The following is a 16994-nucleotide window of genomic DNA, read 5'->3' on the forward strand; positions in this document are numbered from 1 at the left end:
TTTGCCATTGGTGGTTTCCGTGCCAGGGTGGTTACTTTCGTCATTTTTCGCAAAAACCACTTTTTCTAAAATCACTTCGCCACATCCGATTTGCCTTAGACGCAGAAAGCGGATGAGTTTGCTATTTGAAAATAGTCTGTGCTCTATTGAAAGTCGTATGAAAACAAATGGCGTCGTCTGACCAAAGAGTTTGGCGTTCGAAAATATATCGCCGGAATGAACCGCACGTTTCGAGATACGATTTTTGAAAATAAACCAGCGCGATAGCCACGCGCAAAAATGTCGATGAATCGGCAAAATCAATTTCACAGGCCCGATCTCTTTTAGCGATGACCTATACATGTCTGGGTACCAAAATTTTCGTAATTGAAAGACGCAACTTTTGGTACCATAACATCTATAGGTCATCGCTGAAATTTTAAAGTTATCGCAGTTTTAGTGGAAAAAGTTGATTTTTTGCCGATTTCGTCATTTTCCCGTTTTTGCGCGTGGCGCGTCGAAAAACGCAGTTTTTTTTTCAAAAAATCATATCTCGGAAACGTACGGTTCGACATCGCCAATTTTTTGATATGTTATGTGAAATTTTCCGAGGAATCCGATAAAAATATTTTCAGACATAGGCTCTTTGGTCCAGACACGGTCAAAACGCCATTTTAAGTTTTCATACGACTTTTTCAATAGTTAAGCTAGATTTTTGGAACTTTTTACTATTTTTCCCAAATAGCCAAACTCATCACCTTTCTTTTGCGTCTAAGACAGCTAAAATCGGATGAAATGGCGCGGAGATATGATTTTTAGAAAAAAGTGGTTTTTGAAAATGACGAAAATTGCCATTTTTTAGCACGATGTAGGCCACCCTAATGGCCAAACAAAAAAATACGGGTCTAATTTTTTTGGCCAAGGAACCCCCAGAAAAATTTTGAGCCCGATCGGAGAACTTTTTTTTTGGTTTAGGCTCTTTTCAAATGGAATTGCTGTATAGATAAGGTACAAGATCTGTAAATTGAACAAGAAATCAAGGGGTAGTGGAAAATGTTATCCTTAAAATTTTAAATTTAATGGATCTGCTTAAAAAGATGGAAGTTGTTCCTTTGCTGATCAAGTCTCTACAACAGGCCTGCCCAACGTCCGGCCCGCGGGCCGGATCCGGCCCGTGAAGCCATTTCATCCGGCCCGCGACGGCTTTCTAAAATATTTCTATGACCGGCCCTTATGGCTGTTCATGAAGAATTAAATAAATTGAATTATTGTCTGAATTTAAAAAAAAATAAGCTTGAGATCAAATTTTAACATACTGCAACAACATTCTTCATGTTTGAATTTAATTCTTATAATTTTTATATTGATATTATTAAACTGAAAAAAATTTGCAGGAAAACAAAAATATCCATTTCGTAAAATTGTTAAATTTATGAAAAAACTTCGATTGTTATCTGAAAATTTACAAAAAAAGACTAAATGTTATTTTTTTCAGTTTTGACAGTTTTTAACATAAATTTGAAGTTTTTTTTTCTATTTTCTTTTTTTTTTAATAAATAAATAAGCAAAACTGATGTATTTTTCCAGAACAACTTTTTAGTGATAAAGTTTTAAAAAAAAAGCTTAAAAATCAAATTATTCATGCCGAAAATAGATCACTGGAAATATTTTTAAAATATTGAAAAATGTATCAAAAACTTGCAACGATTATTGAAATTTGAATGTTTTTTTTTTATAAAAAATATATCAAGGTGTTTAATTGCAATCGTCAAAAACAATATCTATACAATTTTAAACAAGCAAAAGTTAAAATAAGTCAAACAAGCATTTTTTTAAATAGCTTAAATATCAAATTATTCATACTGAAAATAGATCGCTGGAAATATTTTTAAAATATTGAAAAATGCATCAAAAACTTGCAATGACCATTGAAATTTTAATTTTTTTTTATAAAAAAATATATCAAGGCATTTAATTGCAATCGTCAAAAACTATATTTTTACAATTTTAAACAAGCAAAAATCAAAATAAGTAAAATAAACTAATTTTTGAATGTTTTTCATTTTTAATATCAAGATATATGAATCATATTTGCAACACTAGTTCTTTTATGTATTTGCTTTAAAAAAACTCAATCATAATTGAAAAAAATGTGTTTACTTTTTCAACTTTTATCAAATATTAATTCCGGTCCGCCACTGCTTCAGAAAAATCAGATCTGGCCCGCAGGGCCAAAAGGTTGGGCACCCCTGCTCTACAACTTTGTCGAGACACAAAAATTAAATAGAAAATTCTTTCCCAGGATTCAGATTTAAAAATAATCACAAATGTACGATTTGTGTATTCACAGCTGCATAAATTGTACGGAAACTTGTATGGATGAACCAATGATGCAAAATTGCTTCTCCGAATAAATAAAAAAAGGGTTAAAATATTCAGAAAATCCGAAATTCTTATGCAAAAAAAATATTCACAAATTAAATTGGACTGTTTATTTAAAAATAGAACAACATTAAAAATAATCTGATTTGAAAAAAAAACTAAAACTCTAACTTGTTCTAAAATTCCTAACTTTCAAAATTCTGGAATTCAATTTAAAAATTTACAAATCTTCTGATTCTCAAATTCTTAAATTCTTACATTCCTAAATTCATGAAATTTTTGAATCCTAAGCTCTTAAATTCTTATATTTTTGAAATTTTAAATACTTTAAATTTAAAATCCTTATTTTTTTGTATTTAGGCCGTTGCAAATATTTTTCAAAGTTTATGTCGCCCCCCTTCAAAGTCGGCCTGAATAATCAGGGAGCAAAAACATATTAAACTGAATTATAAAAACTTCAAAATTTTAATGAAAATTAAAGTTTAAACAGCCGAAAACCAGTTAAAATTCATTTTCTTGCGTTCATAATCATATTTAGCATGTTTGAATTCCTTTAAATACATTTTAAATTTTCATGAAATACCATGTACAGCTCCAGGATTTTGTTTTGCGGAAAAAAAATTGAAACTGAAGTTTTTGAAAATATACTTATAATTTGTTTGATTGTTTAATTAAAAAAACTCTGTAGTGTTGCTATGAACTTTAACATTTTTAAAATTAAAAGTTTTAATTTTTTAAATGTTTTTTTCAATTTTAAATTTTTGAATTTTCAAATGATTTTTTTATATTTTTGAATCTTCTGCCAGTAAATTTAGTAATAACTGTTTGGTTTTCCCCTTTGGTTTACTTAATTTCGAGCTAAAAGAAAATCAGTAAAATAATTATCTGAATGCGATTCAGTATTCATCACTTTTGCTGAAATTCGGTAATGAACAAAAACATTGCTGAAAAATCAGTAACTGCATATCTATCAAACTGAAATGTATGAAATACCACATTATTGTTACTTTTGTAATTTTCGGTCGCATTCAAATAAGCAAATCTAAAATATTTGATTTTTTTTCGTCAAATCATGTTACAAATGCTTAAGAAAAAATCTTTTTATGACCCTTTCCTTGACCGGTTTCTTGACCTTTTTTTTGTATAGAGTTATGAGTTTCTTGCAAGTCTTAAGTATGATGAATAAACTACTTTTAAAAGTTAATAATTTTTCAATCCCAAGTGGAGGCCAAAATAACGGTATTGCAATATTGATAAAATGCATTTGATAGTTCACCAACCACTCGATTATCCGAATCTGGATTGTAATATAAAAATTTAAATGTAATGAAATCGAACCAAATTGTTAGGAATTTTTTTGACGCTAGGTTTTTATTTTACAATACATTTGGTCCATTAAAAAAATCGAATTAAAGTTTTTTAGATACTTGTTATAATAAAAAAAGTTTAGCTTAAATGAAAAAAATTGGTTTGCTAATTGGTTTGCTAAAAAAAAACAATTTTGGCTCAAATTTATGTCTAATCTCTAATCATTTTTAAAAATTTTACGAGATTTAGCAACACTGTGAAAAAATACTACCACCTAAGCGAAAAACAATGTACAGCAAATGTTGTAATGACTTCCGGAACCACCTTGCTGAGACTTCACTATTATTTATTTATCTCATGCCAGGGTTTCCAATACATGAATATTCCAGATCATCAAAATGAATTACAGTCGACTCTCTGGCTGTCGATCTTCTCGATATCAAAATTGCTCCATTTTTCGATGAATTCTTCAGTCCCTTCAATCTGCATACTTCAATTCTGTTCATTCCTCGATATTTTCTCTTGCTTGAAGGATCTTTTCCTCGACGGTCCCGTGGATTCTTTTTGCTTTAAAAATCTCTTCCGGTTGTCAATAATTTCATTTTCTCATGACTTGCATAGACATTTTTCTTTGCGAAACGAAGCTTTGAAGGATGTTTGACATTAGTTTGTTTTTGTTTGCTGGACGTTGCCATGATTCTCTCCCATAGCTGGGTATCAAGAAAAAAATATTTTCAATCGAGTCTTCATTTTGCATCGTTCTGTAAACTGATGATTCTATTCCTCGACGGTCCCTTGGAAATTGACAACCAGGGACCGACTGTATAAATGCTTAAATGCTTAAAAAACATCATCTTTATGAGAACATAAAAATATTGATTCTTTTCCTAAAGTTTTATGTCCTTTTCCGATCATTCACATGGACGAAAGTCCAGATGGGACAGTTAGCAAAACATTGCAATAGGGCCGAAGCCGAATTGAAAACAAAGAGTCTATCCTGCTCGTTCCTAATGTAAACATCAACTGACGTGAGCAGGATAGACTCTTTGTTTACACTTCGACATCGGCCCTTTTACATTGTTTAGCTTGAGTTATGCTTTTCTGGTTAGTTAAAAGGTCATTTTAATAATTTGTATAAGTGATTAAAACTTTTAATTACTCGAAGTTGAACCTATTTACCTCGGCGGATTTGATACTGACACGTGATTGATGTATCGGGAAAAAGTTTTCCCCAATGTTTCTCCCTGTGGGACTATCAAGAACTATGTAAAGAGAGCAGGTCCACTGGGGAAATTACCGCAGCATTCATTGATTGATTCATCAACCGATGTGGGTTTTCACGTTTTCAATTGACCTAATTTCACTTTCCATAAAATAAAAAAAAACAAAATCGCTGATGAACTTCCCTTTTGTACTCGTCAACAGGTCAGAAAAACAACCGGTGCCGACGCCAACGCCTACTTCGCCATGAAGGTGCTGAAGAAGGCTTCGATAGTTAGGAATCAAAAAGACACAGCCCACACACGTGCGGAGCGAAACATCCTGGAAGCCGTGCGGGTAAGATTATAGTCCTTTCTGTCGCTTGGAATTTGGATTCTAATTAGAGGTTTTTTCTTGCAGCATCCATTTATAGTTGAATTAGTGTACGCCTTCCAGACAGGCGGAAAATTGTATTTAATCCTAGAGTATCTCAGCGGCGGCGAGCTGTTTATGCATTTAGAGCGCGAAGGAATCTTCCTGGAGGACACCACATGGTGAAAGTTTCGGGAGATTTTTTTGGAAGCCAATCTTATATTTTTCCTCACCTTTGACAGCTTTTACCTGTGCGAGATCATTCTGGCGCTGGAGCACCTGCACAACCTCGGTATCATCTACCGGGATCTGAAGCCGGAGAACGTGCTGCTGGACGCGCAGGGCCACGTCAAGCTGACCGACTTTGGCCTGTGCAAGGAGCACATCCAGGAGGGCATCGTGACGCACACCTTCTGCGGCACCATTGAGTACATGTGAGTATGTTGTTGGATCTTTTTTTGGGTTTGATTGTGGGTTTTTTTCAGTTTAAGAGTACTAAACAACAAATTTCTCTTTTGTTGCAGGGCACCAGAAATCCTAACCAGAAGTGGCCACGGCAAAGCCGTCGATTGGTGGTCTTTAGGGGCCCTCATGTTTGACATGTTAACAGGAATGGTGAGTTCGAGTCTTCGAGAACGCTCACTCTCTATCCCTAAGACGATTCCTTCTTTTGTAGCCTCCCTTCACGGCGGACAACCGCAAAAACACCATCGATGCCATCCTCAAGGGAAAGCTCAACATCCCGGCGTATCTGGCGACGGACTCGCGCGATCTGATCCGCCGGCTCATGAAGCGCCAGGTTTCGCAGCGACTCGGCAGTAGTCCGACGGATGGACAGGCCGTCCGGGCGCACTCCTTCTTCAAGAACGTCAACTGGGACGACGTGCTGGCGAGACGGCTGGATCCGCCGATTAAGCCAATTTTGGTGGGTTTTAGTTGCTTGGGGAAAGAAGAATCATTGAACTGATCATTTATTTCCGCCCTCAGCGAAGTGAAGACGACGTCTCCCAGTTCGATACCAAATTCACCAAACAGATACCGGTAGATTCGCCCGACGACTCGACACTCAGTGAAAGTGCCAACTTAATCTTTCAGGTAAGGCTTTCTCTCAAAGTAAAACTCAACAACACAACTCAACAAATCTGGCTCCCTCAGGGATTCACCTACGTCGCCCCGTCGGTCCTCGAGGAGATGCAACAGCCGCGCGTCGTGACGGCCCGCTCGCCCCGCCGGATGCCCCGCCATCACCACCACCACCATCACGGAGGCAACCACAGCGGCAACAGTGGCGGCGCCGGCCACAGCCACAGCATACACAACCACCGGATGGGCGGAATCAGCATCGAAAACGGCGGCATCACGCTCGCCGACGAACAGATGCTGAGCATGCCCCGGTCACAAACGCTGGCCGCCGGAGCGCCCCACACCAGCAACCACCATCTCCACCATCAGCAGCAGCAGCAGCACCAGCAGCAGCAAAATCACCATCATACGCAAGCGCCGTCGGCGATACGAACGCAGCAGTTTGCGGGTGCGACGGGGGCGTCGGCCGTGGCCGGGCCAGCCAACTCGCGGCACACGCCGGCCCACCTGCAGCCGTTTGCGCCGCGGCCATCCCCTCAGGACGAAATGATGGAAGTGTACCCGGAGCTGCCGATTTCATAGTGAGTAGCTTTTTTTTTTTGGTAGGACCATTTTCAGAGAATATGTGTAAATATTTTTTCTTTTTTCTTAACATCCAGAAAATTATCTTTTTGGATTTTCGGCCATTTCTCTTATGTTTTTCTATTTATTTACTAAAACGTTTAGAACTTTCCTGACGACTTTACCGATGAAGCCATTCAGAATATTACAAATTTTATTTAAAATCGTAGCTGTCCAAAACAAAAATAGTAAATTCCGAAATTTTAAAATTCAGAAATTACAAAAAAAACACATTCTAAGGTTTATAATATAAAAAGTCATATTATTTAATAGAAATAAAAAAAAATTAAGGCTGGTACATTTTTTTTTAGTTTTTGTTACCCCCCTTCTTCAAAGTTTGCCCGAATAATCAACGGCATGGTTGGGTTGATTTAAAAATCTTTAGAATTATTGAAAATTTTCAATGTTTAGTATCGCGTAAAGTTTTTTTTCGCAAGACATGTTTGCTTTCGTCAAATCTTACATATTTTTTTAAGTAATAATGGAGCACTTCCATTCGAGCAATTTTTGCTTTTTTCTACAATGTATTTCTTATGGAGCGAACTGTCAAAAACTGCTCGACTGCGGGTGCTCCATTGCAATACAACTGAACTAGTGTAAAATGCATTTTGAAACACATTTCACATTCAAGTTTTAATATCATTGCTTGTTATTTAAATTTTTAATATTTTTTTATTATTTTGTCGACCCCCGCCCCTTGTTTTATTGGAAATCAATAGTTTTAAAATTTTAAAATTTGCAATTGTTTTTTTAAATAAAAAAATAATAATTTAAAAAAACTTAAAATTAATATATTGGATATCTGAACAAAACAAAATTTATTTATTTTTCTTGAAGCATTTTAAATAAATATAAATAAAAATTTCAAAATCAATATTTCGAAAATAAAAAAATTAGAAATTTGCACATTCTAAAAGACGCATAATTCAAAGATTTAAAAGATCAAATTCAATATTTAAAAAAATTCTGCAATTTTATGTTATTTATTAATTAAAATAATTCAATTCTTAAATATTTTAAATTATTCACGAATTCAAATTCAAAAAGTTTTTAAATTTAGTATTTCTAAAGCTTCAATTTAAAAAGCAAAACATAAAACAAATTAGAAATTGATTCTAAAAAATACAAATTCGAAATCAAATTCAAGAAATAAACGTTACTTAATCCACCCTTAGGTGGTTGGTGCCTTCCTCACATTTAAAGGGTGCTATCCAAAATGCAAAAAGTGCGTAAATAACACTTAAGTGCTTATAACTTTTGATAGGGTTGTCAGATCTTCAATGTTTTGGACGCGTTAGAAAGGTCTTTTGAATACACAGCCTGCGATAGGTAGCATGAGAGATCCGGACAACGTTTTCATCAACATATCTGAGATCCGGCCTCCAAAAAGCGTATAAATAACACTTAATTGCTTATAACTTTTGATAGATTTGTCAGATCTTCAATGTCTTGGACGCGTTGGAAAGGTCTTTTAAATACCTTTCTAAAAATGTATAGCATGACGGGGTTTCTTACAAAAACCACCCTTTTTACAATTTTCCGGACTATTGTTAAAATCGTTTATTTGGCATAACTTTTGAAGTACTTAACTAAACTGCATAATTTTTAATAGCGACTTATGGGACCCCATGACGGATCGAATGACGCCAAAACGGACAAAATCAGTTCAGCCAATGTCGAGATAATCGAGTGACAATTTTTTGATCAACATCCCACAGACATTTGCTCAGAATTTGATTCTGAGTCGATAGGTATACATAAAGGTGGGTCTAGGAGGTCTAATTGAGAAGTTCATTTTTCGAGTGATTTTATAGCCTTTCCTCAGTAACGTGAGGAAGGCAAAACATTTAATAATTAAAATTAAGAACACTTAAAATTTCAAACAAAGACTATTAAATTTCCAACACTAAAAATTTCAAATTAAAAAAATTAGAAATTCCAAAATTAAGAAATTCTATAAAAGAAATTTCATAATACACATTTAAAGATGTGAAAATTCAAAGAAATTTAAAAAAAAACAAGAATTTCAAGTAAAAATTTCGAATTCTTCAATTATTTAAAATCAGAAAATTTGAAATTCAAATAGTTTAAAATTACAAAAATCAAAATTTTCAAAATTCAGAATAATTCGGCTTGGGTTCGATCCCAGACGGACCCCGTGGCATTTCGATTTGTCTGACCACGCCTTCCGTCGGATGGGGAAGTAAATGTTGGCCCCGGTCTAACCTAAAAAGGTAAGGACGTTAGCTCAGTCCAGGTGTAGGAGTCGTCTCCCTGGGTCCTGTCTCGGTGGAGTCGCTGATAGGCAGTTGGAATTACAATCCAAAGGTCGTCAGTTCGAATCCCGGGGTGGATGGAAGCTCAGGTGGAAAAAAAGGTTTGCAATTGCCTCAACAATCAAGCCTTCGGACACTTAGTTTCGAGTAGGAATCTTGCAATCGAGAACGCCAAAGCAATGCTGTAGAGCGAATAATTTGAGTTTTAAAAGTTCAGAAAATTAAAAAAATGAGTTTTAGAAATTAGATCTAGCTTTGAAACATTTGAGTACACTTCGAACTCGACAGTTTCTTTTTTTTATTCAAAGCATTTGAAAATATTTGCAACGGCCTTAATTTAAATAATTAAGTTCTAAAATATAAAAAAAAACAAATTCTTAAATTATTCAAAATCAAAAATTAAAAAAAAACACGAATTCAAATTCAAAAAGTTGCCAAATTCAATATTTTAAAAGCTTCAATTTTAAAAATGTCAAACATTAAAAAAATAGAAATTGAAAATAAAATATTCTAAATTAAAAAAATAGGCCGCTGCAAATATTTTAAAAATCCTTCAAATTTGGTCCCAAAAAATCAGAGAGCAAAACAATAGTTTTTCAAAAAACTTCAAAATTTTAATGAAAAGTCTAATGAACTGAAAATATTTTGAAATGCATTATCCTGCGTTTGAAATCAGATTTAGCCTATTTGAAATCGGTCAACAATGTTTTATTTTTCTTTTTGTGAAATTCCGTTGTACAGTACCGCAAAAAAGTTTTTTTTTCGACAAAAAAAAAATTTGTCAATACTTTGATGTTTAAAAAAGATTGCAAAACATCTGGGCAGGTGTAAAAAGGTGTAAAATTTTTTAAAACGCCTTTTTTATTCAAATGATAAAACCATGCCTTGTAATTTCAATTTTAATTTTTTTTATTTGTTTGTTCATCTACACTAGCCCCAAACTAAGAATAAATGTATTTTTTTTTATAATTTGTTGAAAAACGAATTTTAGTGTCGGAGGTCACGGTGGCTCTTACGGCTTTTTGAAAACTCACCCGAGATTTAAACACTAGATCTAGATTTCAAAAATTTAAATACACTTCGAACTCGACGGTCCGACTCTTACCTAAAAAATGACTCCAAAAGATGCTCCAAAGCTATCTAATATCTGTTAAAATGATGTAAAATTTGCGGCATTTAAGAGTTTTAGAATTTTTCAATTTTAGATTTTTTTTTTAATAAATATTCAATCTATGTTGCTTTTTCATCAACATTACTAACATGAACAATGTTATTTATGGCCATTCCAGTTTTGTCACGGCATAACAACTACTTGTTTCATTACTGAATTCTATTAAGATTGATTTACCTAATTGTTTTAAAAAGAATCCAAATAAGTTCTGAAAAACAATTTAAATCTTCATTTCTTGAACAATATAAAATCTTATATAAAACTGATTTTCTTTCAAACTTTCCTTCCAGGCCAAGAATGGAATACAACAACAATTTTAGAAGATTTATAATATAACAAAATACCAGTAGCATAAAGCGAGAGAGAGAGAGAGAAGAGAACCCCTTCCCCCATCCCCCGTGTTATGAGTATGAAAAGTATGAACCCCAATCAACCAACAAACAACATTTTTTACAACCAACTCGGGAGAATGCCCTGACACACAACACGCAGCAGCAGCCGAAATCAGCATCGATAGAGCAATAGCGAATTAAAAAGTGAAGCAGCGAGTGTGTATTGGAACACACAGAAGGTGGACCGCGGACAGGCAATATTTTACGTGATTGACCATTATTGAAAGAAGAGGAGAAGGAGGAGAGAGGGAAGTACGTTGTCACACGGAAAGAAAAAAAAAATGCTGTTTCTGAAATTTAATGATTAGAGTATTGCGAGGTTCGCGTTTAAAGTGAAAGGTGGGAAAACATGAGAAATGTATAAATTTTTGGTGTGAAAGTAGGCGATGACGATGATGATGTGTGAATAATAAAAAGCGTTTGAAAAAAAAAGTATAAATTGTTACTATTTCTGTTTTTCTGTTCGGTACTCAATCACTGTTTCACTAAACAACACATACTACTAAAATGCTCTTACCACAAGATTAAAATTATAAACAAATCCTAGACTAGTGTGCGAAAGAGAAGGAAAAGAGTTGTGGTGGTGTGTGTGTCTGCTAAACTGTATTACAAAGTTGACAATTCAATGCGAGACCTCCCCCCTCACCCTTAACTAAGAATTACGTTATCGATTTGATAATCACCTTAAAACAAAATAAAAACACACACACACACTCTCTCACTCTGGCAAACATTTAACAATCGCGATGTGTATAGAGAAAAAATGTTACGCGAAAAAAACTACTTTCTTCTTAAGCGAGTGTGTGAACTTTTTTCTAGTAAACGTAATCTATAAGGTATGCTACTCATTTGGATCGCAGCAAAAAAAAAACTCTACAAGAAACACACTTAAGTTCCTCAAAGCTTGAAACAAATTGAATGTTGAAAATCAAGGTTGTTAACGGTAAAATAATCGAGGCTCGATAACGCTAACGATAATTTTATCGTTAGCATTGTTTTGACAATTCTTTCGGCGATAATCTCATCGCCGATAATGGACGATAACTCATTTTTAAAATCTTTCTAAAATCGACTTTATTCAACCAAATCATGTAAAATTTTCAATCCATTCACTAAGAATATATTTTTTTTAAATGTAGTGAGCTTGTTCACAAAATAACGTTTTTTTTTTGACAATACTTGTATTGTCGTATTGTCAAACAAAGCGGAATTTTGTTGTTAAAAATTTCACAAAATTCCGTATTTTTTCGAAAAATTCAAATTTTTAAAATTTGCTTCATGAGTACTAAATGAAACGAAATTTTGTTTGCTTTTTCGCTTTATTCGTGTTTTTTTTTTTGAAAATAATAATTTTTTCTATAAATTCCGTATTTTTTCGAAAATACTCAAATTTTCAAAATTTGCAATATGGGTATCAAACGATGCGAAATTTGTTTTGTATTTCCACATTATAAGAGTTTTTTTAAATATTAAAATTTTCACAAAATACCGTATTTTTTTGAAAGTACTCAAATTTTTATGATTTGCAATATGGGTATCAAACGATACGAAATTTGTTTTTAATTTCCACCTTATGAGAGTTTTTTTTTTTGAAAATATTAAAATTATCACAAAATGCCGTATTTTTTCGAAAGTACTCAAATTTTTATGATTTGCAATATGGGTATCAAACGAAGCGAAATTTGATACGCATTTTCAGTTCGTTATAGTTTTTTTTTTTGAAAATTTTACTGATATACAAAAAAATTTAAAAAATTAAATAAAAATGCATTCAAAATTTCGATCCCTTTTCGAATGTTGAAAATTGAGTATTTTCAAAAAATACCGAATTTTATGAAAATTTTCACAATACTCAATTTTCAAATTCGAAATGTGATAGAAAATTTTGTATGCATTTTACTTTATTTTTTTTTTTTTGTAGGTCAGTAAATTTTTCATAAAATATCCTATTTTTAGAAATATTTATGGGTATCAAACGCAGCTAAATTTTATATGAAACATACAAAATTTGCATGCTTCAAAATTTCATATTTGCATATCTTGAAAAAAATTTTTTTTTTGAATAATACGAGGGCTTTTGTTAATTTGATTTGGTTAACCGCGGTGGATTTTCTTGAAATAATTCGAACTGTCAAAAATCCACCAAAGCATCTACCGGTGGATACTTTTCTACCACAGATTTTTTTGCGATCAATGTGGTAGATGCTTTGGTGGATTATTGACAGTTCGAATTATTTCAAGAAAATCCACCGCAGTTAACCAAATCAAATTAACAAAAGCCCTACGGTATTTTGTGAAAATTTCAGTATTTTTTAAATAAAACTCTGATGAAGAGAAAAGGCATTCAACATTTCGCTTCGTTTGATACACATATCGCAAATTTTAACAATTTGAGTATTTTAGAAAAAAAATACTGCATTTTGCGAATATTTGAGATTTTAACAAAACAAAAACTGCAATGAAGTGAAAAAAGATACGAATTTTGCTTTGCTTGACACCCAGATTGCGATTTTTTTAACAATTTGAACAATTTGGAGCATTAATGCCTACTAAATCTTCAAAAAAATATCTTAGTGATAGCATTGAAAATTTTACATGATTTGGTTGACTTAAGTCGATTTTAGAAAGATTAAAAAAACGAGTTATAGTCCATTATTGAAACAACGATAACGTTAGTCCCGACGATAACGGTAACCATTATCGTTATCGTTGACGATAATATTATCGACGACAATTTTGACGATTAACAACCTTGGTGAAAACGAAATTAGAGAAAGAGAGAAGACGAGCGCATGATTTGAAAAGAGACACCTATTAAAAGCGGGCACCAACACGAGATTCTTCTTTTTTTTGTTAAAGTTTAGTAGAGGGGTCATTCCATCTCAACTGTGCACGAAAAAGTGCAAATTTGAAAATTACCCTCTCCGATCCTGCTCTAATTTTGCAGAGCTGTTGATACTATCAAAACATGCAAGAATCCCGAATTTCATCCAAATGGGACCACCCCCTCCAATTTTGTACCTCCCCAAAAAATCGACTTTTTGGCGATTTTTGACCAAACCTCCTAGTTTCAAACGACGATAACTCAGGAACCACAAATCTTAGAGTGTCGGTCTTAGACTCAATTTTGAAGGAAATTGGACGTAGAATCCATTTCCGTGATCAAAATTTTGATTAATTTATGTTTTCTACCTGTATTGCGCAATTGAAAACTTTAAACGGCCGTATCTCAAAACACCCCAACTTATTTTTTTTATTTGATCTCACCATCGTGTTCCCCGGCCAATTTTACATAAGAATCACTTATCGACAGAAATGAATATGTTTCGTTCCAGAGATATCGAATTTTAAACTTTTGTGTTTTCGAGATAGCCTACATCAGTTTCATTCGCCACATCTGCTAGAATCACACAGGCGGGCTGATCAATAACTGCTACCTGGTGTTATGGGAGATGATTAATTTAATTTATATTTCTATAATTTTACGCAAATATTTATTCAAATGGCTAATAGGGGAAATTCTCGTATGTTTGGCAGGTTAAGTCCTCGCTCCTAGTTTTGTCCAATTTGCTCATTTTCACTATTTGAACATTAATTTTTGCATAACTTTTGATTTCAGTTGAAAACGCTTTTAATCAGCTGTAATTGAATGCCAAAGCGCTGATATGGCACCATTAGAGGAACTCTGGAATTAGATGCTGTTCCCCTACCTTGATCAATCTATTTTTGTGAAAGGAATATTTATTGGGTTATTTTACGTGTTGCTAAGCGTTTTAGAGTACCTCCGAGGCCATGACTAGGGCCTTCATCATGGGCGGTAGCAAAATAGTGCCATTTAGCAAAAACCCCAAAACCTGCTATATTATTATTATTATTATAGTTTATTATTGACACTTTACCATAATTTGGCAAATCCGATTTATGGTTTAAAAGATTGATCATATTAAATCAATTTTTATATTGTGAGCCAGCTCCATTTGATTAAAAGAATCCAAGAATGATGTAAGAAAAAAATACTGTTGTTCGGACGGTGTCGAAATCATCGCAACTAAATTTGGGGAATTAGCCGCTTTGCAGCAGATCAATCTTTGTGATTTTCTTACATTTTTCAGTTTTATACTTTCCAGAAATCCTTTTCCTACTCTTTGTGATCGTCCTTCACTAGAGTACAACGTGTCAACAAATTTTATTAATTTTAGTTCATATTTTTTACTCAGTAATGTATCGTACACTTATTGTTCAGGGATACTAACAAGATTAATTGCATTTTCCTGCTCGCTCCGTCGGAATCCAATTCTGCCCTTTACTGTGTGTCGTTATTGCTCTGTCCTGTGGGTTAGCACAGAAATTCACTTCATTCATTTTTTTGAGCAGATAAACATTCGTTATTTAACTCCAGTTTCCTACAGTGTTATACAGTCAATTTTTGCCCAATTTGATAAAGATTATTTATGATGAAATATTATTTCAATAAATGGCCAGGTAGCAGTTATTGATCAGCCCGCCTGTGTGCTTCTAGCAGATGTGGCGAATGAAGCTGATATAGGTAATCTCGAAAACACAAAATTTTAAAATTCGATATCTCTGGAATGAAACATATTCATTTCTGTCGATAGGTGATTCTTATGTAAAATTGTCCGGGGAACACGTTGGTGAGGTCAAATAAAAAAAATAAGTTGGGGTGTTTTGAGATACGGCCGTTTAAAGTTTTCAATTGCGCAATACAGATAGAAAACATAAATTAATCAAAATTTTGATCACGGAAATGGATTCTACGTCCAATTTCCTTCAAAATTGAGTCTAAGACCGACACTCTAAGATTTGTGGTTCCTGAGTTATTGTCGTTTGAAACTAGGAGGTTTGGTCAAAAATCGCCAAAAAATCGATTTTTTGAGGAGGTACAAAATTGGAGGGGGTGGTCCGATTTGGATGAAATTCGGGATTCTTGCATGTTTTGATAGTATCAACAGCTCTGCCAAATTTGAGCAGGATCGGAGAGGGTAATTTTCAAATGCTGTTCCGCTTCAGATGGAATGACCCAGAGAAAGAGAGCTGCGCGTGCGTGCGTGTGTGTGTGCGCGGAATGGCTAAAGAAATAAAGTAAAAACTAGGATCGCAGCGTGAGAAAAGTATATTAGTTAGAATGCCCAACCATGTGTAAACACTTCTTTAGCCAAATATCCCTCCAAAAATGAAAAAAAGAACTTACTTTAATCGCCGATGACACTGACCAGCAGCGAAAGATTAATCATTCTAAACAACAAAGTGGGAAATTGACCAACAGTTTTTCATGTTTTTTTCTTTCTTTATTGTCCCGTAAGCAACACAAACAATTAAACGGTAAACAAAATAGACAAGGACACGAAAGCTAACTTAATTTTAATAAGAGAAATCACCTTTACCAATAGAACAATGAAGCAAGTCTTAATTTTTAAAGATTCTGTTTTCCTAAGCTAGATAAATTATTGAAAAAATAAGACAAACAAACGAAGGCAAACCACAAAACACAAACACACAGTTTAAAAAACGATGCAATAGTCTGGATTAAAATAAATGAACATATATAAACTGATTTGACTGATTTTAAAGTAACATTTAACAAAAGGAAAAAAAAACTTTAGGCTGTAAGGAAAATCCCAGCAAATCATTTGCGAACAACAATAGTGAATTTTTTGTACAATAGACCAGATTTATAGTGAAAACGTAACCGGGGAAAAAATGCTAACAAATCGACCTCCTTAGATGAATGATACCAACCAACCGAAATGTCTCAAAGTTTAACTTGCATTAATTTCCAACACCTTTTATTTCCCACTCATCCACTCCCCTCAGAACCCGCTCAACTACTTTGTAATTTTTCGAGAGAGAGAGAGAAAACAAAACCAAGCAAGCGCTGCGCTTATTTTCCTTCCTCCCAAAGTGTAACAGAAACAAACAAAACAAAAACACGGAGTCACGAAACACGGCTAAATGGGTCAAAACTACTACGCTCTAACTAGAATGAAACAAAAAGAAAAACTACAAGACAACGCAACGTTTTTATTTTTTGAGGAACTAGTTTACCACTTTTTAACTAAAAAAAAACTGCAAAAATCTGTCTAGTTACTGCGAATGCGATTAAATGATGATGTAGAAAGCGAAACTGAGGATGATTAAATGCGAGGAGGAGCCTAGTTTTTAGTGCAAGCTAATCAAATTTAGGAAAAAAGA

General features: G+C 33.7%; 1 protein-coding gene across 6 annotated transcripts in view; it reads left to right on the top strand.

The window, feature by feature from the left end:
* The window catches only part of LOC6034075 (ribosomal protein S6 kinase beta-2), a 69225-nt gene extending 58006 nt beyond the window's left edge, over window positions 1-11219 (top strand). For 5 of the 6 annotated variants that reach the window (XM_038259946.1, XM_038259941.1, XM_038259945.1 and 2 more), the window contains exons 4-11: window positions 5095-5226; window positions 5290-5423; window positions 5484-5675; window positions 5766-5856; window positions 5918-6166; window positions 6229-6336; window positions 6397-6905; window positions 10683-11219. In XM_038259946.1, coding sequence (XP_038115874.1) covers window positions 5095-5226; window positions 5290-5423; window positions 5484-5675; window positions 5766-5856; window positions 5918-6166; window positions 6229-6336; window positions 6397-6905; window position 10683 — 1416 coding nt within the window. In that variant the 3' untranslated portion in view covers window positions 10684-11219. Of the gene's footprint in view, window positions 1-5094; window positions 5227-5289; window positions 5424-5483; window positions 5676-5765; window positions 5857-5917; window positions 6167-6228; window positions 6337-6396; window positions 6907-10682 lie in introns of those variants that run through there. The other variant, XM_038259943.1, reaches the window with a different exon arrangement.
* Window positions 11220-16994: the final 5775 nt, after the last annotated feature.

Source organism: Culex quinquefasciatus, chromosome 3, assembly GCF_015732765.1.
Source record: "Culex quinquefasciatus strain JHB chromosome 3, VPISU_Cqui_1.0_pri_paternal, whole genome shotgun sequence".
Lineage (NCBI taxonomy): Eukaryota > Metazoa > Arthropoda > Insecta > Diptera > Culicidae > Culex > Culex quinquefasciatus.